Below are 14,825 nucleotides of genomic sequence, written 5' to 3'. Positions count from 1 at the left end.
GTAAAACCCATACTCTCAATACCTTCAGAAGTTTGTCATGGACGAAAACTTTTTCTTTCTTGCTTCAATTTTACTTTGGCAGTAACATGTCTAGAATTAATCATAGTGGTCTCTCATTGATGCCTGTATGGCATTTTCATACTTAAATCTATCCAAATTTCTTTCATTTTATTGCATGGCTTTATATTTTCTCTTAAAGATTATGAACTATCTAGAAATCATATTCAATGGTAGGATTTCGTGATAAAACTTGCAAAGCGTCTATCTTCTGCAATGTGTAAGTACCATGTATGTCATTGCTCCATCTGTTTTGTCATATGATTCAAGATAGGTAATTATTATCTGCTAATAAGTATTATGATTTTAGTTAAGGAATGTAGAGTCAAATCATGCAGATTGGTACAATTTTTTTGTTTTTTTTGGGTAATTTACAAATTATCTGTTGCTGTAGCAATTAAGCTGTTAAGCCTGGGGTGGATGGGGATTACTTGCATTTATATTTTTATTCATTTTTGCTGATTTCTCGCACATGTCAGGTGCATTAGAATCAAATGCTGATCCTTCCTCTAGAACAAGTGGCAACAGATCTTCTGAGGATGAAGAATATGCCCGAATGATGTTGAGGTTAGATGAACTTGAGTTGGAAGAAGCTCGTGCTGATGAAAATGCTTCAGGGATTGAAGAGGAAGAACTTCCCGATTTAGATGATGAAACTTCTGCTCGTTGTAGTGGTGATGAAGTAAGTTAAACTTTTTAATTTTGAGATTTCTTCTTGAAGAAACTAATATGTGCAATTGTGCAGTGAATAATTTGTGGATGATTGACACTAGATAAGTTGCGTATGATAAGGGCTGGGAACCGCGAGTTTGAATAATACAGATTTATTTATTTAAGGATAAGGAGAGTTGTTTGTTAAGCAAGTGTGCTGGTTATTCTGCCGTCATTCTTACTGAGTTATTTGTTGTGCCTCTTCTATGGATTCTTTTCTTGCTTTATAATTTCGTTAAATGTTTATTATCTGTTTTTGGTTGCTGTTTGACGATGCTCCTCATGTTAAGACTTCTCATACTAGACAAATACTTACGTTTTTCTCTTTATGCTTCAAATACAGGGTGAAGATATCAAGAATCAGCCACACAAACAAGGTATACATGTGGAAAAATTCATTTCTTTGTACTTGATTGGTATATAAAGATTAGAAAGTAGCCTGGCCATTTTTATCCATGAATTCTTGTAATCTATCCATTGTCCCCGTAATCATTCAGTGTGCTCATGACTGTACATAAAATTATATTATATGTTACTTAAATGCTACTTATACAAAATTACCAATTAATTATTACTTTTCTTTTGCACGTGCAATTCGAGCCAACTGCTGCTCGAGATTCTGTATTTAGTTTTGGGTTGCATGCTTTTAGTGAGTTGTGTAGGGTTTTGAGGCCATTAAACACCTTATGAGAGCATGTAATCATTATCTAATATAGTGGATCAAAGAACTCCAATGGGAGTATGGTCTTGATGGACCAAGAGATTATGGTCCCGAGGGACCAAGAGATTGTGTTCCAAGGGACCGAGAGATTATGGTCCAGGGGGATCGAGATAGGCAAATGCTATTTTTCGGTACTCAGACTTGGCTTGACGAGCTAGGCCGGTCGAGTTGGAAAAACCCCGAAATACCTGGGCATAAAGCACAACCGATTAGGGTTTATGGGTTATCCCTTGATGAGGTTGGACTTGCCCAGGGGAGTGAGCCAAGGGCCTATGTGACTATTGTGTCTGATGGTTGGCCGATAGAGACGAGGGACAAAGCTTCATCACTGAACTATCACATGACATGTGCATATGATAGCCGTATCGGGAAAGCAAGACACCATTGAGGGTGCAACGTGTACATGTTCGAGATATTACCCTTATGCACCATAGAGCTGTGGTTGCATCTGGTCTTGGTGACCATGGGTTCGTCTCTAGGGGAGAAACCTGTAATCCATAGACTGGGATTATATCTCCTTGCCTATTGGCTGACTTTGGTAGCCCAATCATGAACCCTTGTAGTGGTCTGTGGGTCATAAGAATTGCTAGGTCGGTTTTAGAAAGCAAGTGTGGATTATAGCTCATAGTAGAAGATGAAGTGCTTCAGAAATATTAATTCTTAAACCTAAAAGGATCCTATTCCAATCAAAATTGTTTGGTTTTGTTTATTTTGATGTTAATTGATTTTTAGAATGATTATTTGATTTTTATAAGGGAAAAGTTTATATAGAGTCGAGGCTCTAAACAATTAAATAAGAGCCTACTTAAAAAATTTCACTAGAAGAGGTTGTTTTGATGCCCAAATATCCTCAAATTGATCATCTCGACATCAAGATGCATGGACATGAGAAAAAAATGGATTTCAAATTTTGGGAATAGTGTATTTTGTAACGCATTTTTAGACCGTCAATTTTCAATATTTTCAAGTTTTCATAGATCTGTCGATCTACACTATTTTTGAAGCTTCAAACTTTATAAACAAAGATGAAAATATATTTCAAGGCTATCAAAAAGATTTCCAGTATTGAAACCACATTTCTCGACACTATTGAAGGTAGGCTCTAATTGGATTGTTTAGAGCCTAGGCTTTGTACAAACAGCACCTTTTTTATAAATCTCTGGATATTTTATTTTTGCAAAATGAATTTATAAATTAAAAATATTCTATTTTTCAGTATTTAGATATTCAGAGATAAAATAAAGTTTACTTCCCAATTTTTAAAAATCAATTCCATATTTTATAAATATCATATGTGATATGGAGGCCCACCATAAATTTATAAGAGATGTGCATGGGGGCCCACTTTGGACCCCCATGTAGGTCACACCACTTTTGGTGGTTGCATCTCTTACTTGATTTGTATATCATATTGATTAAAGATTATTAAATAGGATATGTGATATGGAACTTTATTTGATAAGTAAGAAAATTTGGATATTCAAAAGATATGCTCTGTAAGTCCTAAGGAGATTAGGATTTCTAAAAGAGATATGTTTTAAGGAGTTCAACTCCTAAAAGATTAGAATTATGTAAAAGAGATATTTACATAAACAGATACCATCTGATATTTTACTTATATATTATTTGATGGGATGTAGATTTAGGACACTGAAGGATAAGGTTCTGCATCATTCTTTGAATCATGATGGCGGATTTGATGATTGAATGACTTACAAGAATGGCTATCCCTATGAACTTTATTCCCCTTAAAAGTTTGTAAATAGAGACCTCCTCACCTCTCATTCTCTACACCAAAAATCTCTCTCTCTCTCTCTCTATCTTTGTGTAAATTCTCTAGGGTGGCACGCCACCCTCTGGGAAATTCTTCTCTCTCCCTCTTGAAGGTCTTATCGCTCTAAAGAGAAATAGGGGGGACGGCCCCATAAGAGACTATAGAGGTGGGCACACCTCACTCATAAAATTGACTAAGGCATTGATGCCATGGCTCGATCAAGTAGTTATTGCTCTCATATTTTTGTGAAGTGGTTTAGCCAGGGCTTTCCCATATTTGAAAGATTTGAGATTGGTCGTTGATCCTGTGCCCCATTGAAGGAGGAGACCCGATGTGGGGTGTACTAAGTCCAGTTGAGGTAATTTTTCGGCATATTGTTTTATGGTTTGCAATATTTTATTTCTTATTCCTATAAGGCATCGTGTTGGTTTTAATCAATAAAAGAAAGTTGTAAATAGAGGCAGCAAGTGAGAACTGATTTACTTATTTATTCTTTTCTTTTGAGTTGAATTTATTGTAATTGGACCATTGTAAGTGTTCTTTGAGTTCCATGAATTTTTCCACCAATCAAATGATTTTGTTTTTGGGTAAAATTTGAGTGTAACTCACCAAATTTAGCCTATTTTCAAACATAAATAATTTCATGGAGAAAACCCTTGTGGTTTGAAAGATATGGTCATTTTATTGAAGGATGTGCAAGTGCTATTTTCTGTTACGAAAACTGTTTAAGTGCCATGGAGGTCATGATTTGATTTCCATTCTTAACATAATTTTTTAAAGCTCACATTAAGTTTCTAAACTGCAATTTTATTTTTAATAAAAATTATTTTAGAGAGAAATGCCCATGGGAAATAAGAAATAAAAATTTTTGATTGGAGGGAGGTCATTCTGACTTTTTGCAGTTTGGTGTGTTCATTGAGAAGTGAATATCAGCATTTTTTAAGCCTACCTAACAAAGTGATATGAGGCTTGTAGAAACATATGTGTTGCCATTCAGTGTCTACTTTTAAACAAAATACGTTTGAAAGGGAAACTCCATGAGGGTAGAGAGGAAAGGTAATTTTCTTCGATAGTGTTCATCTTGGAATTCTGTAGTGACCTGTTTTGTGATATGAATGTCAATTATTTATTTCTATGAAGAAAATATTATTTGGGATTCACACTATGATTTCAAGGTTTAGTTTTTAGTCTAGTTTTGAACAGAAAACGTTTGAGGAAGAAATCCTTTGTGAATTGAGAGAAACAATTATTTTAGTGAGAGGTGTGCAACTTGATTTTCTGCTGTGAAAATTGTATTGTGACGTGAATGTCATTAAATCGTAGACTCACTAAATGGTGTGAGGATGACACTGAGCACTATTCTATATTTTTGAGTTAATTTCATTACTCAAAAGGTTTCAGAGATAAACTCTTTGTGAGTTGAGAGATATTATATTTTTATCATGGGATGCTCATCTTTTATTCTGCAGTAAATTAAAGGATGTGGCATGTTAAGGCACATCTTTGTACTCCTCACAATGGAAGCCTTTTAGGGCTCATTCAAAAGTTTTCTAGTGTGCCATGAGTATAGTAAAACTTCTGTGAGAGGTAATACAAAGTTGGGGAGATATGACACTCTATGTGAAGCGTGTTCAATCTGGGAATTGCAGAAAGTAGAAGAAACTCAATACCTATGAAAACATCTTGGTTTCTATTCACAATGAAGCCATGTGTAGAGAGCCTCAGTGGCAGCATATATACCCCACGATTTGTAAAAAAATCAAGATAGTGAATTTTGGTGTGCTAACATGAAGAAGAGTATTTTTTCATATAAGTACGAGAGAATCCAAAGGCCTAAGAAGTTGATGCTTCATCGACATGTAGAATATGATGACCAAGTGATTCTTCATCAGTTGTGTGCTCTTCCAAGATCACAAAACTTCGTCAGCAAACAAAAGCAATGATCAAGTAATCCCAGGAACCACACTACGTGGTTTTTCAGATCCAGATAAACTCAACATTCCAGTGGGAGCACCTGCTTATGTTTGACGAGCAAGCTATAACAACATATTATAATGTGTTTCACCCATAGAACCCGAAGGTGTGGTGCTAGTTGTATGGCTACAGAAGGGAGCTACTTGATTGAAGAACTCCTTTGAGCCCTTGAAGATGCGACCTCATACGATAAGGGTACACGATGATCTTCTACGACATGTCTATGATTCGCGATGTGACATGTAAGATGGACTAAGACCATGTTAGGGATGAGATCCGAGCAACAAAGAGAATGAGGCGCTGCCTCCATAAATCCTTTGTGAAAGGATTGATTGTGAAAGCCAGGATTAATGTAATAAGAGAGAATAAGTGAAAAATGCTTGAGAGAGAGTTTGTAATTGGGGGGATGAGAATGTGGAGAAGAGAGATTGTAAGCCCTTCTAGGATGAACGCTATCTAAGAAAATTGTCTTTCCTCTCTACCCTCATGGAGAGGAAAATTGTCACTGAAACAATTTTCGTTGCAGAAAATAAAACTTGTGCACCCTTCAATAAAATGAGCATATCTTTCAAACCACAAGGGTTTTCTCCATGAAATTATTTTTGTTTGAAAGTAGACTCAATTTGATGAGTTGCAGTCAAATTTTACCCAAAAATATAATCATTTGATTGGTAGAAAAATTCATGGAACTCAATGGACAGTTCTCGAATTTTGTAGGGTCAGAATTGACACCTTTCAATGATGAGTCCATGACTCTCAATTCCCTCAGGATCTCCCACTGAAATTTTGCAGGAAGATCATACTCTAAAAAATATAAAATATCACTAAAGTATGCATTAGAGAAATACCTCATTATATTCTTCATATTAGTGCTTCAAAACAACACAGAAATCCTGATTCTGCAGAGTGCTTTTTTGGTGTTTGAACGTGCCAATAATTCTTCTAGAGGTGTATTACTTGACCACAAAAGTCATTGGTTAACTCACCAAAAATAGTAAAATAAATGAAATAGGACAAGAAGTAGATATAGCTCTGATACCATTGAAAGTTGGACAAAGGTGATCTAGCACGGTGTATACAATTTTTAATTTTTTTCCCCTCACCGACTAGAACACTTGCAATGGTCCAATTACAATAAATTCAACTCAAGAAAAGAATAAATAAATAAATCGCTGTCACTTGCTGCCTCTATTTATAATTTTCTTTATTGAATAAAACCAACACAATGCTTTATAGGAATAAGAAATAAAATACTGCAAACCATAAAGCAAGATGCCGAAAGTTACCTCAACTGGACTTAGTACACCCCACACCGGGTATCTTCTTCCAATGGCGCACATGATCAATGGTCAATCTCGGATCCTCTAAATATGGAAAGCCCTGGCTAAACCCCTTCACAAAAAATAAAAATAGAAATAAAAATTGTATTCACCATGCTAGATCACCTTTGTCCAACCTTCAAGTTGAAACATTTAATATTGATCCAAGTATTTGATGTTAAGAGATTGTTCCTGTTCTTACGCATTTTAAAGTGGTTTTGAGGACGATCCATGCAAGGATGTGAGATTTGCCACTGTACAAGTAACATTTAGCTAGTTGTACTGGAAACATGGAAATCTCCTCTCGCCAATATTCTGTGTAGTTTTGTTATTTATCACAATATTCTTCAGAATGTTCTTGATAATTCTTTTGGTAATTTGAAAGTTTTAATGTACCACTGATTCATCTCCAATATTTATTTGTTTTGCTGCTATTGTTTAACATAGATGCAAACAGATTCTTAATGATGGAATTAGTAGCGGTGTCGGTAGGTCTACTATCCACAAGTTTCGAATAAGTTCCTCTGATTTTTTCTATTTTAGGGAAGTGTACGAACATGTTTTGTAATTCCAGAATCTTGCCTATCCGTGGAGCAATTGATGGCTGGAATTAAACCTTCCCCCCTGGGACATCATTAGTTGGATTCTACTTTTTATTTTTCATTTTCTTTTTTGAGTAAGATTACATTGGATGTTGTTGATACATCTGTAGGAAATCTGGGTAGGTGTGATGGTGTCATTGGCAAAGTGAACCTTCTCATGTACAGTTGCGCCTTTCAGAATTGCGAGAGCTTTATTCTAATAATGGAACTATCGTTATCGAGGCAATTCACAAATTAGCAAGCTGGACCTGATAATGGACCTGCCATAAAGTGGTAAGTTCTGTCTTCAGCCCATGATGCATCTTCTGGTCCTAAAGATGGGCATAGATGAGCCTGTCACCTTACTCGACTCAAATTTCCATTGTATGCATCATCGAGATTCTACTTGATGACAGTGGTTTCCATCCTGCGTTGTTCGTGGCTCTTTGTTTCTTTGGTGAAAATCCTAGATGCTTTAAGATCTCACACATTTCACTTTGGTCTGAATGTAGCCATTGGATGGCTTATTCAGTGAATGCGTCTCCATCATTAGCTTTACCTTGAAAAATCCAGTGTTGCTTTTGTTTTCCAAAACCCGAAGTCTACAAGTGGCCATGAATTTCAATCACCAGTGACACATTCCTTTTTCTTTTGGTTTCTGTCCATACCCCAGCAAACATGCAATGCGAGAGAATGGTTCAGGCATGAACCAATGGTAAGGAACTGAACATACCCGGCCAATCTTTTACGTAATGCTTTAGATGATTGATAATTAGCACGGAACTGAACATAACAAGCCGAATCTTTTACTTAATACTGTTGATGATCAATAATTAGCATTTTATTCTTGTAAGTGTCCTATACAGCCGTCTTTCTTTGATGTGGAGCCGCCATCCACTATGTCCTATGATTGAAAAATTTGTTGCATTACTTGGTAGAGCTTGTTGTACATAGATTCATCTGAAAAGTTTGTTAGGGCTTTTTGGCGCTCACACGACGCATAAGTTTTAGGCGAGGCCAGCAAACTTAGCTGATTGGTTTATCTAGGTTTCTAAACATGAATTCAGCTTGGTCCCGAGCCAAGTCAGCTTGGTAAGATTCAACCAAGTATTTTGTGAAGTCTTTTTTGAAGAATAGAAAGGAAATAAAATAACTTAAATGACTCGGATGTGTCTTTTGAGACTCACCAAGTGCCCTATGCAATTCAAATGCGGCAAGTTTGTAGTCAACTTGCTGAGTTTTAGAGTAAGGGGTCAAATTATCTTTAAGATGTGTGAGGGCGTTAAACTCCTAAACATTATACTGAATGAAATGATATTACTCCATGACAATAAATATGATAAATGTTATTCATCCTTTACCAAGATCAGTTTCCATTCTGGAAGCAACCGCATAGAATTCAACGAATATTCCCTCAATCCTTTAAATTTGTTAGTGTCCTTTTACTATTCCATTGACCTTATCCTGGTAATGGTTCAGTGCTGTTGCAAAGTTTCTGTGTCATCCTCTTCTTAAAGTTAATAGTTCCACAGTTCCATCCACTTCACAATCCATTACGTTATGCTTTTACTGTTTTTTAATAGAAATCCTTGAAATGGCACTATTCTGAGAATCCTGCAACTTGAATGAGGATGAGACCTTGTAATTCATTCACATGTCCAAAGTATTACCTGCATATTCTTCAAAACGAACTTCAAATTGGGAAATTTATTTTTTGACAGCTTTGTTATTCTCCGTACTTTTGTGGATTCTCAACTTTTTGATTCTCAACTTCTGTCGTTCACCTTATTTCACCTCTTAGCAAGCTTGTGAGCTTTGTTTGCCACTCTGCAGTAGTTGATTGGTGGACTGGTTTATTGCAACATTATCTTTTCTGTTTTCTTTTTCTTTGTTTTTTTGAGAAGTTGATGTCACCCATAATCTTACTATTTGTTCACTATATCTTTTGTTCCTTTTTGATCATCAATGATGATGCCCTATTTTTTGTTGTTGCAAGATTGGGTTTTATCAATATTACACCTTCAAATGTCAATGTTACAATTAACATCAACTATCATCATCATTGCTTCATGGTTGTCTCCGAGGAGTGTGTTTAGCTTTTAGCTTGTAATGCGTTGGGCGTTTTACGTAGGTTCTCTGATAAGTAAATTGGCATATTGTCTGCCTAACTGGTACTGGAAAAGGAAATGGCTGGAATTTCATTTTCCTTCCTCTATGAATGTGTTGACGTGGAATTTCTGTCCAGAGTTTGATATGCAAATTACTGTAGTTTGTGAACCAAATTATTCAAACTTCCCAAAGGGGTCTGCTGGAAATTTTTTATTAATGATAAACTGTTCTTACCATATTCACATTAAATAGTCCCTTTTTATATTATTGATGAACCTTTTGTACTTCTTAGCCTGGAAAATAACATTGAGATGGGTCCGTTTTTTAAACATTATTGTTCATCACTACTTCACTATCCTTTATTGCATTACTGTAGTTATGATCCTTCTTTCTTATTGTTTTGTGAAATTCTACAATATTATGCAGCTTACATTAGGTTCATTTATGTTGTCTAAAGAGGCTCCTTTTAATTTCATACATGTCAATTGTGTGCCTCATTTCCATACTTGTTCATCTATTCTATATTATTTAGTGCGAGCTGAGGCTGGTGCTTGTCAAATGTATTCCTAAAAAATGCTTTGACTTTTAAAATGGTTTATTTGTTTAAGCAGTTTAGGATTTAAATGTAGGGAGCCAATCTATCATAATATTCTCATATTTGGTGATCAATTAAATGATTTTCTCATCATAAATTGTTTTCTCATTTGTTCATCTATTATAATATTCTCATATTTGGTTGAGGATGTGTGTCAAATTTATTCCTACAATGACTTTCCAAATGTTCCATGTTTTTATAAGGAGTTTAGGGTTTTAAATTTAAGGGGATAGTTTGTTATAATATTCTCATATGATACACAATTAAATAATTTTTTCATAATAAATTGCTTTCTTATTTGTTAAATCTGATATAATATTCTTATACTTGGTCTTCCGTTAAATAATTTTCTCATAATAAATTGCTTTCTTATTTGTTAAATCTGATATAATATTCTTATACTTGGTCTTCCGTTAAATAATTTTCTCATAATAAATTGTTATATTTTCTGGTAATTCTGGTAATATGTTCCTTCTTGTTGGTTTTTATGGTTGAGATTAATCTAGTTAAGTGAGTCAACTCTATTCTACTTGTGCATAGTGAGCAAGCTGCTTTTCAAAAGTTTGAAATCTTATGTTACCATTTTACTGGGTGTGGGTAACATGTTATGTTAAGGGTGCTTGGGCACCTGAATGGTTTTGCTGATCCCTTTGGGTTCTTACGGGTTTCAGATGAGTCCATTGAAGGGAATGTAATCAAGAGTTTGGGAATGCCTAGCAATGTGAAGATGGAAGAATACTTTCCAAGACTTGAGGAGAAAATTTCTATGAGGACTACAACAAAGGGGGAGGTATTATTTATTTGCTACAACTTTTGTTGTTTTTTGAACTGAACCGCTTATACTTATGAAAGTTAGAAAGTGGAGTTTGGTATACTGCTTTTATTGCTATCAATGAAATTTAATCTAATGAAAATGTGTAGTAAAGAACAAAACTAAAAAAAACAACAAAATGAAGATGTTGAGAAAGCTTCTCACTGTGGCCGAAACCCATGCCCATGAACAACCTCTGGCTAGAAAGCCCCCCTCCTTAGTTTAGATGCCCGAGGCGGTAATAGTAAAAAGCACATATGAGAACTGATCCTGTAGGGTGTTGTAGAGCTCATGCACTTTGAAAAAAAATTATGCAAAATGTCATAGGTGGAATCATGGAGGTCTGAGAGTGATACGCAAAATGTACTATTTTGGTTCTTCATTCCACATGAGTAGTTGGCAGTTGGTGCTGACCAATTACGCGTTGAGATGAAAGAAAAAAATTTCGAAGTTGTGGTCCACCACAACACAGGTAAAGGTTTCCTCATGAAGAGAGAAACCTGTTGCCACATGAGAAGCCTTATGCTTGCTGTGTAACTGTAAACTCATGTTAATGCACCCATCTTTGAATTGTCAATAACTATAACCAGGGGGAAGTGTAACCAAAGATCCACATATGGTTTTGATGTAAAGAATCTCCATTCATTCATTTCTTACGGGCAATATGGGTGAACAACATGTAAAGTGTTTGTTGACAGTTCATGGTGGTGATGGATGTTTACCTGTGTGTATCCAGGAAAGCTATTCTGCGCCCTAGAATCTAGGGAATCCACAACCAAAGTTTCATTGCCCCAGCTGTTTGGTTTGCCTTCCTTCTTTTCAATTGTCATTGGTGAACCTGGAAAACCTTTGCCTGCACTCTGGAGTCCAGTTATCCCACAAGTATGGTCTGGTTAGCCCAGTACTACAGACTGCACATTACTGTAGTTAGTCTAATGAGTTATTTTACACGCAGAAATATGCTCAGTCAGTGATTGCTTTATTTTTTGGGTAAGCAGGAGTTATTTTACACTCAGAAATATGTTCAGTCAGTGATTGCTTTATTTTTTGGGTAAGCAGGAGTTGTTTTACTCACAGAAATATGTTCAGTCAGTGATTGCTTTATTTTTTGGGTAAGCAGGAATAACTATCAGAGTACTTCTAAACTTAAATTTTGAAACCCTGGTCCTGAAACTTTAAAGGTACTCTGTTTTTAGGAATTTGATCCTTAAAATGACTTACTTATCTAGTTCTGATGCCAAGTTACAAAATTTTCAGGGCAGGTAGTATTGATGTGCAAATTCTTCATAGTTCTGAGTCCAAAACATTCCAAAAAGATTTTCTCAACAGAAAGGTCTGTGGTACTTAACTTGCATGAAAAGTGATCAAACTGTTTCAACTATGTTGTTTCTCAAAAAATCTTGACGTGCAACTGATGTTTGAAATTCCTTCTAAGGGTAATGTGTTTCCATTTCTGAGATAGATAATTATCTGATTCTGAGTCTACTGGAGCTTGTACATCTTATTGGTTATTCAAATAACCATTATTCTCCTAACTCATTAGGGGCTGGTAGGAATTTTCTCCTTGTGTATATGATGCCCTTAATATGATTTGTTGCAGTTAAAAGATGTATTGTGTATTTCATTCGCATGCACTCGGCAGTCTTTCTAGTGTTGAATGCAATGTATTTGCTTCTTGCTTCATTGCTTTCATGAAAGCCTTTGATACTTTATCGTTAAGATGCTGGGATAATAACTACATGCTTCGTCTTGTTGAAGATTTAGTTGTTCTTTCTCTAGTTAATCTTTGTTGAGTGTCTACCTGATGGCTGCCCCTTTCTCCAGTCTATGCAACCGGCATAAACTTATCTGGACTTGATCTCAGTTTTTTCGATGCGCACAACGCTAGTATTTCCAAAGAAGCTAAAAATTTGCATATAATTATATGATTTAAGTCATTTACATTTCTTCTTACAAATCAACACCCTAGTACAAACTATGGGATCTATAAACTTGGGCACAAATTTCAGAAGTCCTAGATATGACCTATTTTACGCATTTGACATTGTGAAAATATAATCCACCCATAATTCATCATCATCATTCAATCCTTATCTCAACTATTTGAGGTTGGCTACATGAATCCTGTTATGCTAATCCTCTCTATCAAGGGTCATACCCTCAGTCAGACAGGGAACACCTTAGCTTGAGTATATAATGTTGGATCAAGATTCATGATAGGGATGTGGCAAGTCTTCTGCTGGCTACCAACCTAACACAACCCACTTTCTTTCTCATCTGGACTTACAACTGGCAATCGCATAGTTATGATCCACCCATAATTAAGCAACAAATTGTTGTGGAATCTGTTACTTAGAAAAGCCTCAAGCTGCAATTCCTCTCAGTAGTGCTCCCCTTGCATTAGGATAATAAATTGTTGCCGGATATTGATTTGAAAATTAAATTGTGGTGAGCATTTCTTGTCTTTCTTTTCTACCATATGGAGGACACTCATATGTAGATGATCCTTTCTTGCAGGTTTTCAAAGATAATTTTAGCAGTCATAGTTCAGGAGACAGAGCTGCTGATAATTTAGGCAGTCATAGTTCAGGAGACAGAGCTGCTAATCGTAAGGTATATTCTTTGATCCATGCTACCCCTATTCAATTTGTATGGTTGTCCTATTTGCAATATTAGTTTCTCTCTCGAAGAATGCATAAGCATCCTAGGTTACTAGGTGAGAGCCATTATTAATACCAATCTCCTGTCTCCTCACCTCCCACTCTCTCTCTCCTTTCCTCACACACACACACATGCCAACACACATTCAACACACATTTGTGGACATATTTGCATAACCCTCTCATTCCATGTCTATCATTCTCAGGCTTTCACAGGCTTGATTGTGGAGCGCGATTTTTCTAGCAATGAGGGCCAGACATTTTCTCAGGTTGCCATGCTTTGTTTATGATTGATGCAGTTAATTTTTTCAGTGACCAGCTTCTAATGGCAGACTCTGCCATCTGCAGGCTCCTAGTACTGATTCTCCAAAACCAGTTTCTAGATTCAAGATGCAGAGGGGAAACCGCTGATTTCCTTGTTACCTAGAGATGCCAATGATGTTCATATTATATCCAAATTATGTGAATGTGAATGATCCCTGCAAACTTCCTTATTATTCTGAATTTTTTTTACCGGCTAATTTATTGTTAGTTCTTATATTTCATGTTAAGCACATGCATCTACTTGTAGTTTTTGAAATTTGTGGAGATAGTTCATGGTGGGAGTCCTGAGCAGAAACAATGCCTTCAGTGGTTCACAACCAGAAGAAGAGATGGCTTGGGAAATGGGAGGAGAAATGCTGGAAAAGAAACTACTGCCCTCAGCTAATGATAATCATTCTTGAGGACTTTGAAGCATTATTAATGCAGCATGATAATCAATGCAGAATGACAGTGCATAAGAAAGCAGTGCTCTGGAGTAATAACCCTTGACTTATCCCCAGAGACTAATATTAAGAATGAATTATTCATGCTTACAGCCTTTGTACCTCGTGAAATTTGTGTAGATTTTAAAGGACTGAAACAAATTCCTTGGTGAAATAGGTGCTTATCAATCCCATATGCAAGTAGCCAGGTCAATCATGACAAATACCACAATTTAGACCTTTATTACGTAGGGAATGAACCAAACTGCAATTAAAGAAGCACCATTAGGTTATATCTGTCAACTATGTAGCAATATTAATGCTTATCTCTGTAAAACTAGTATGGGCCCGGTATGGGATCATATGCTTCCTGTAAAGTGACAACTATGCTTCATCTGCTCCTGAAAGTTGGGTTCATGAATACTTTATATGGCATTATAGCAACTAGTACGGTGTCTTAAGAGAGTATAATGAGTTCCAAGGTTATGTAGAAGTGCTTGAATTGGCAGGATTGGCGTGCAAGTACGGGATGGGCCGTGGTACTATTTATGCTGTAGAAGTGCTCGAATTGGCATGATCCAAGTGCAAGTATGGGTTATGTGCCTCTTCTTTGACGTGGAGAATATTCGACTACTTGTTGATGGAGACTACAAATGGTGTGGATAGAACTTGATCTTTCAGTGGAGTGTAGATCCCCACGAGGAACCATGCCATCTCAATTGTCTGAAAATACTGTGTTTTTGCATTCTCGGATGAAAATGAGGCTG

At 36.1% G+C, this 14,825-nt stretch overlaps 1 protein-coding gene across 11 annotated transcripts in view; it reads left to right on the top strand.

The window, feature by feature from the left end:
* Positions 1-14,465, top strand: part of LOC18443271 (Prefoldin chaperone subunit family protein) — a 38,334-nt gene extending 23,869 nt beyond the window's left edge. For 3 of the 11 annotated variants that reach the window (XM_011628363.3, XM_088857834.1, XM_088857831.1), the window contains 6 exons: positions 546-739; positions 1,112-1,145; positions 10,513-10,631; positions 13,170-13,265; positions 13,519-13,581; positions 13,661-14,465. In XM_011628363.3, coding sequence (XP_011626665.1) covers positions 546-739; positions 1,112-1,145; positions 10,513-10,631; positions 13,170-13,265; positions 13,519-13,581; positions 13,661-13,723 — 569 coding nt within the window. In that variant the 3' untranslated portion in view covers positions 13,724-14,465. Of the gene's footprint in view, positions 1-536; positions 740-1,111; positions 1,146-3,514; positions 3,622-7,268; positions 7,432-10,512; positions 10,632-13,169; positions 13,266-13,518; positions 13,582-13,660 lie in introns of those variants that run through there. The other 8 variants (XM_011628362.3, XM_088857832.1, XM_020672800.2 and 5 more) reach the window with 4 other exon arrangements.
* Positions 14,466-14,825: the final 360 nt, after the last annotated feature.

The sequence above is a fragment of the Amborella trichopoda genome, chromosome 2 (genome assembly GCF_054954075.1).
Source record: "Amborella trichopoda isolate Santa Cruz 75 chromosome 2, AtrichopodaSantaCruz75HAP2 v2.0, whole genome shotgun sequence".
Taxonomy (NCBI): Eukaryota; Viridiplantae; Streptophyta; class Magnoliopsida; order Amborellales; family Amborellaceae; genus Amborella; species Amborella trichopoda.
Note: the sequence above shows the minus strand (reverse complement) of the source record. Positions and strands in the feature narration are given on the sequence as shown.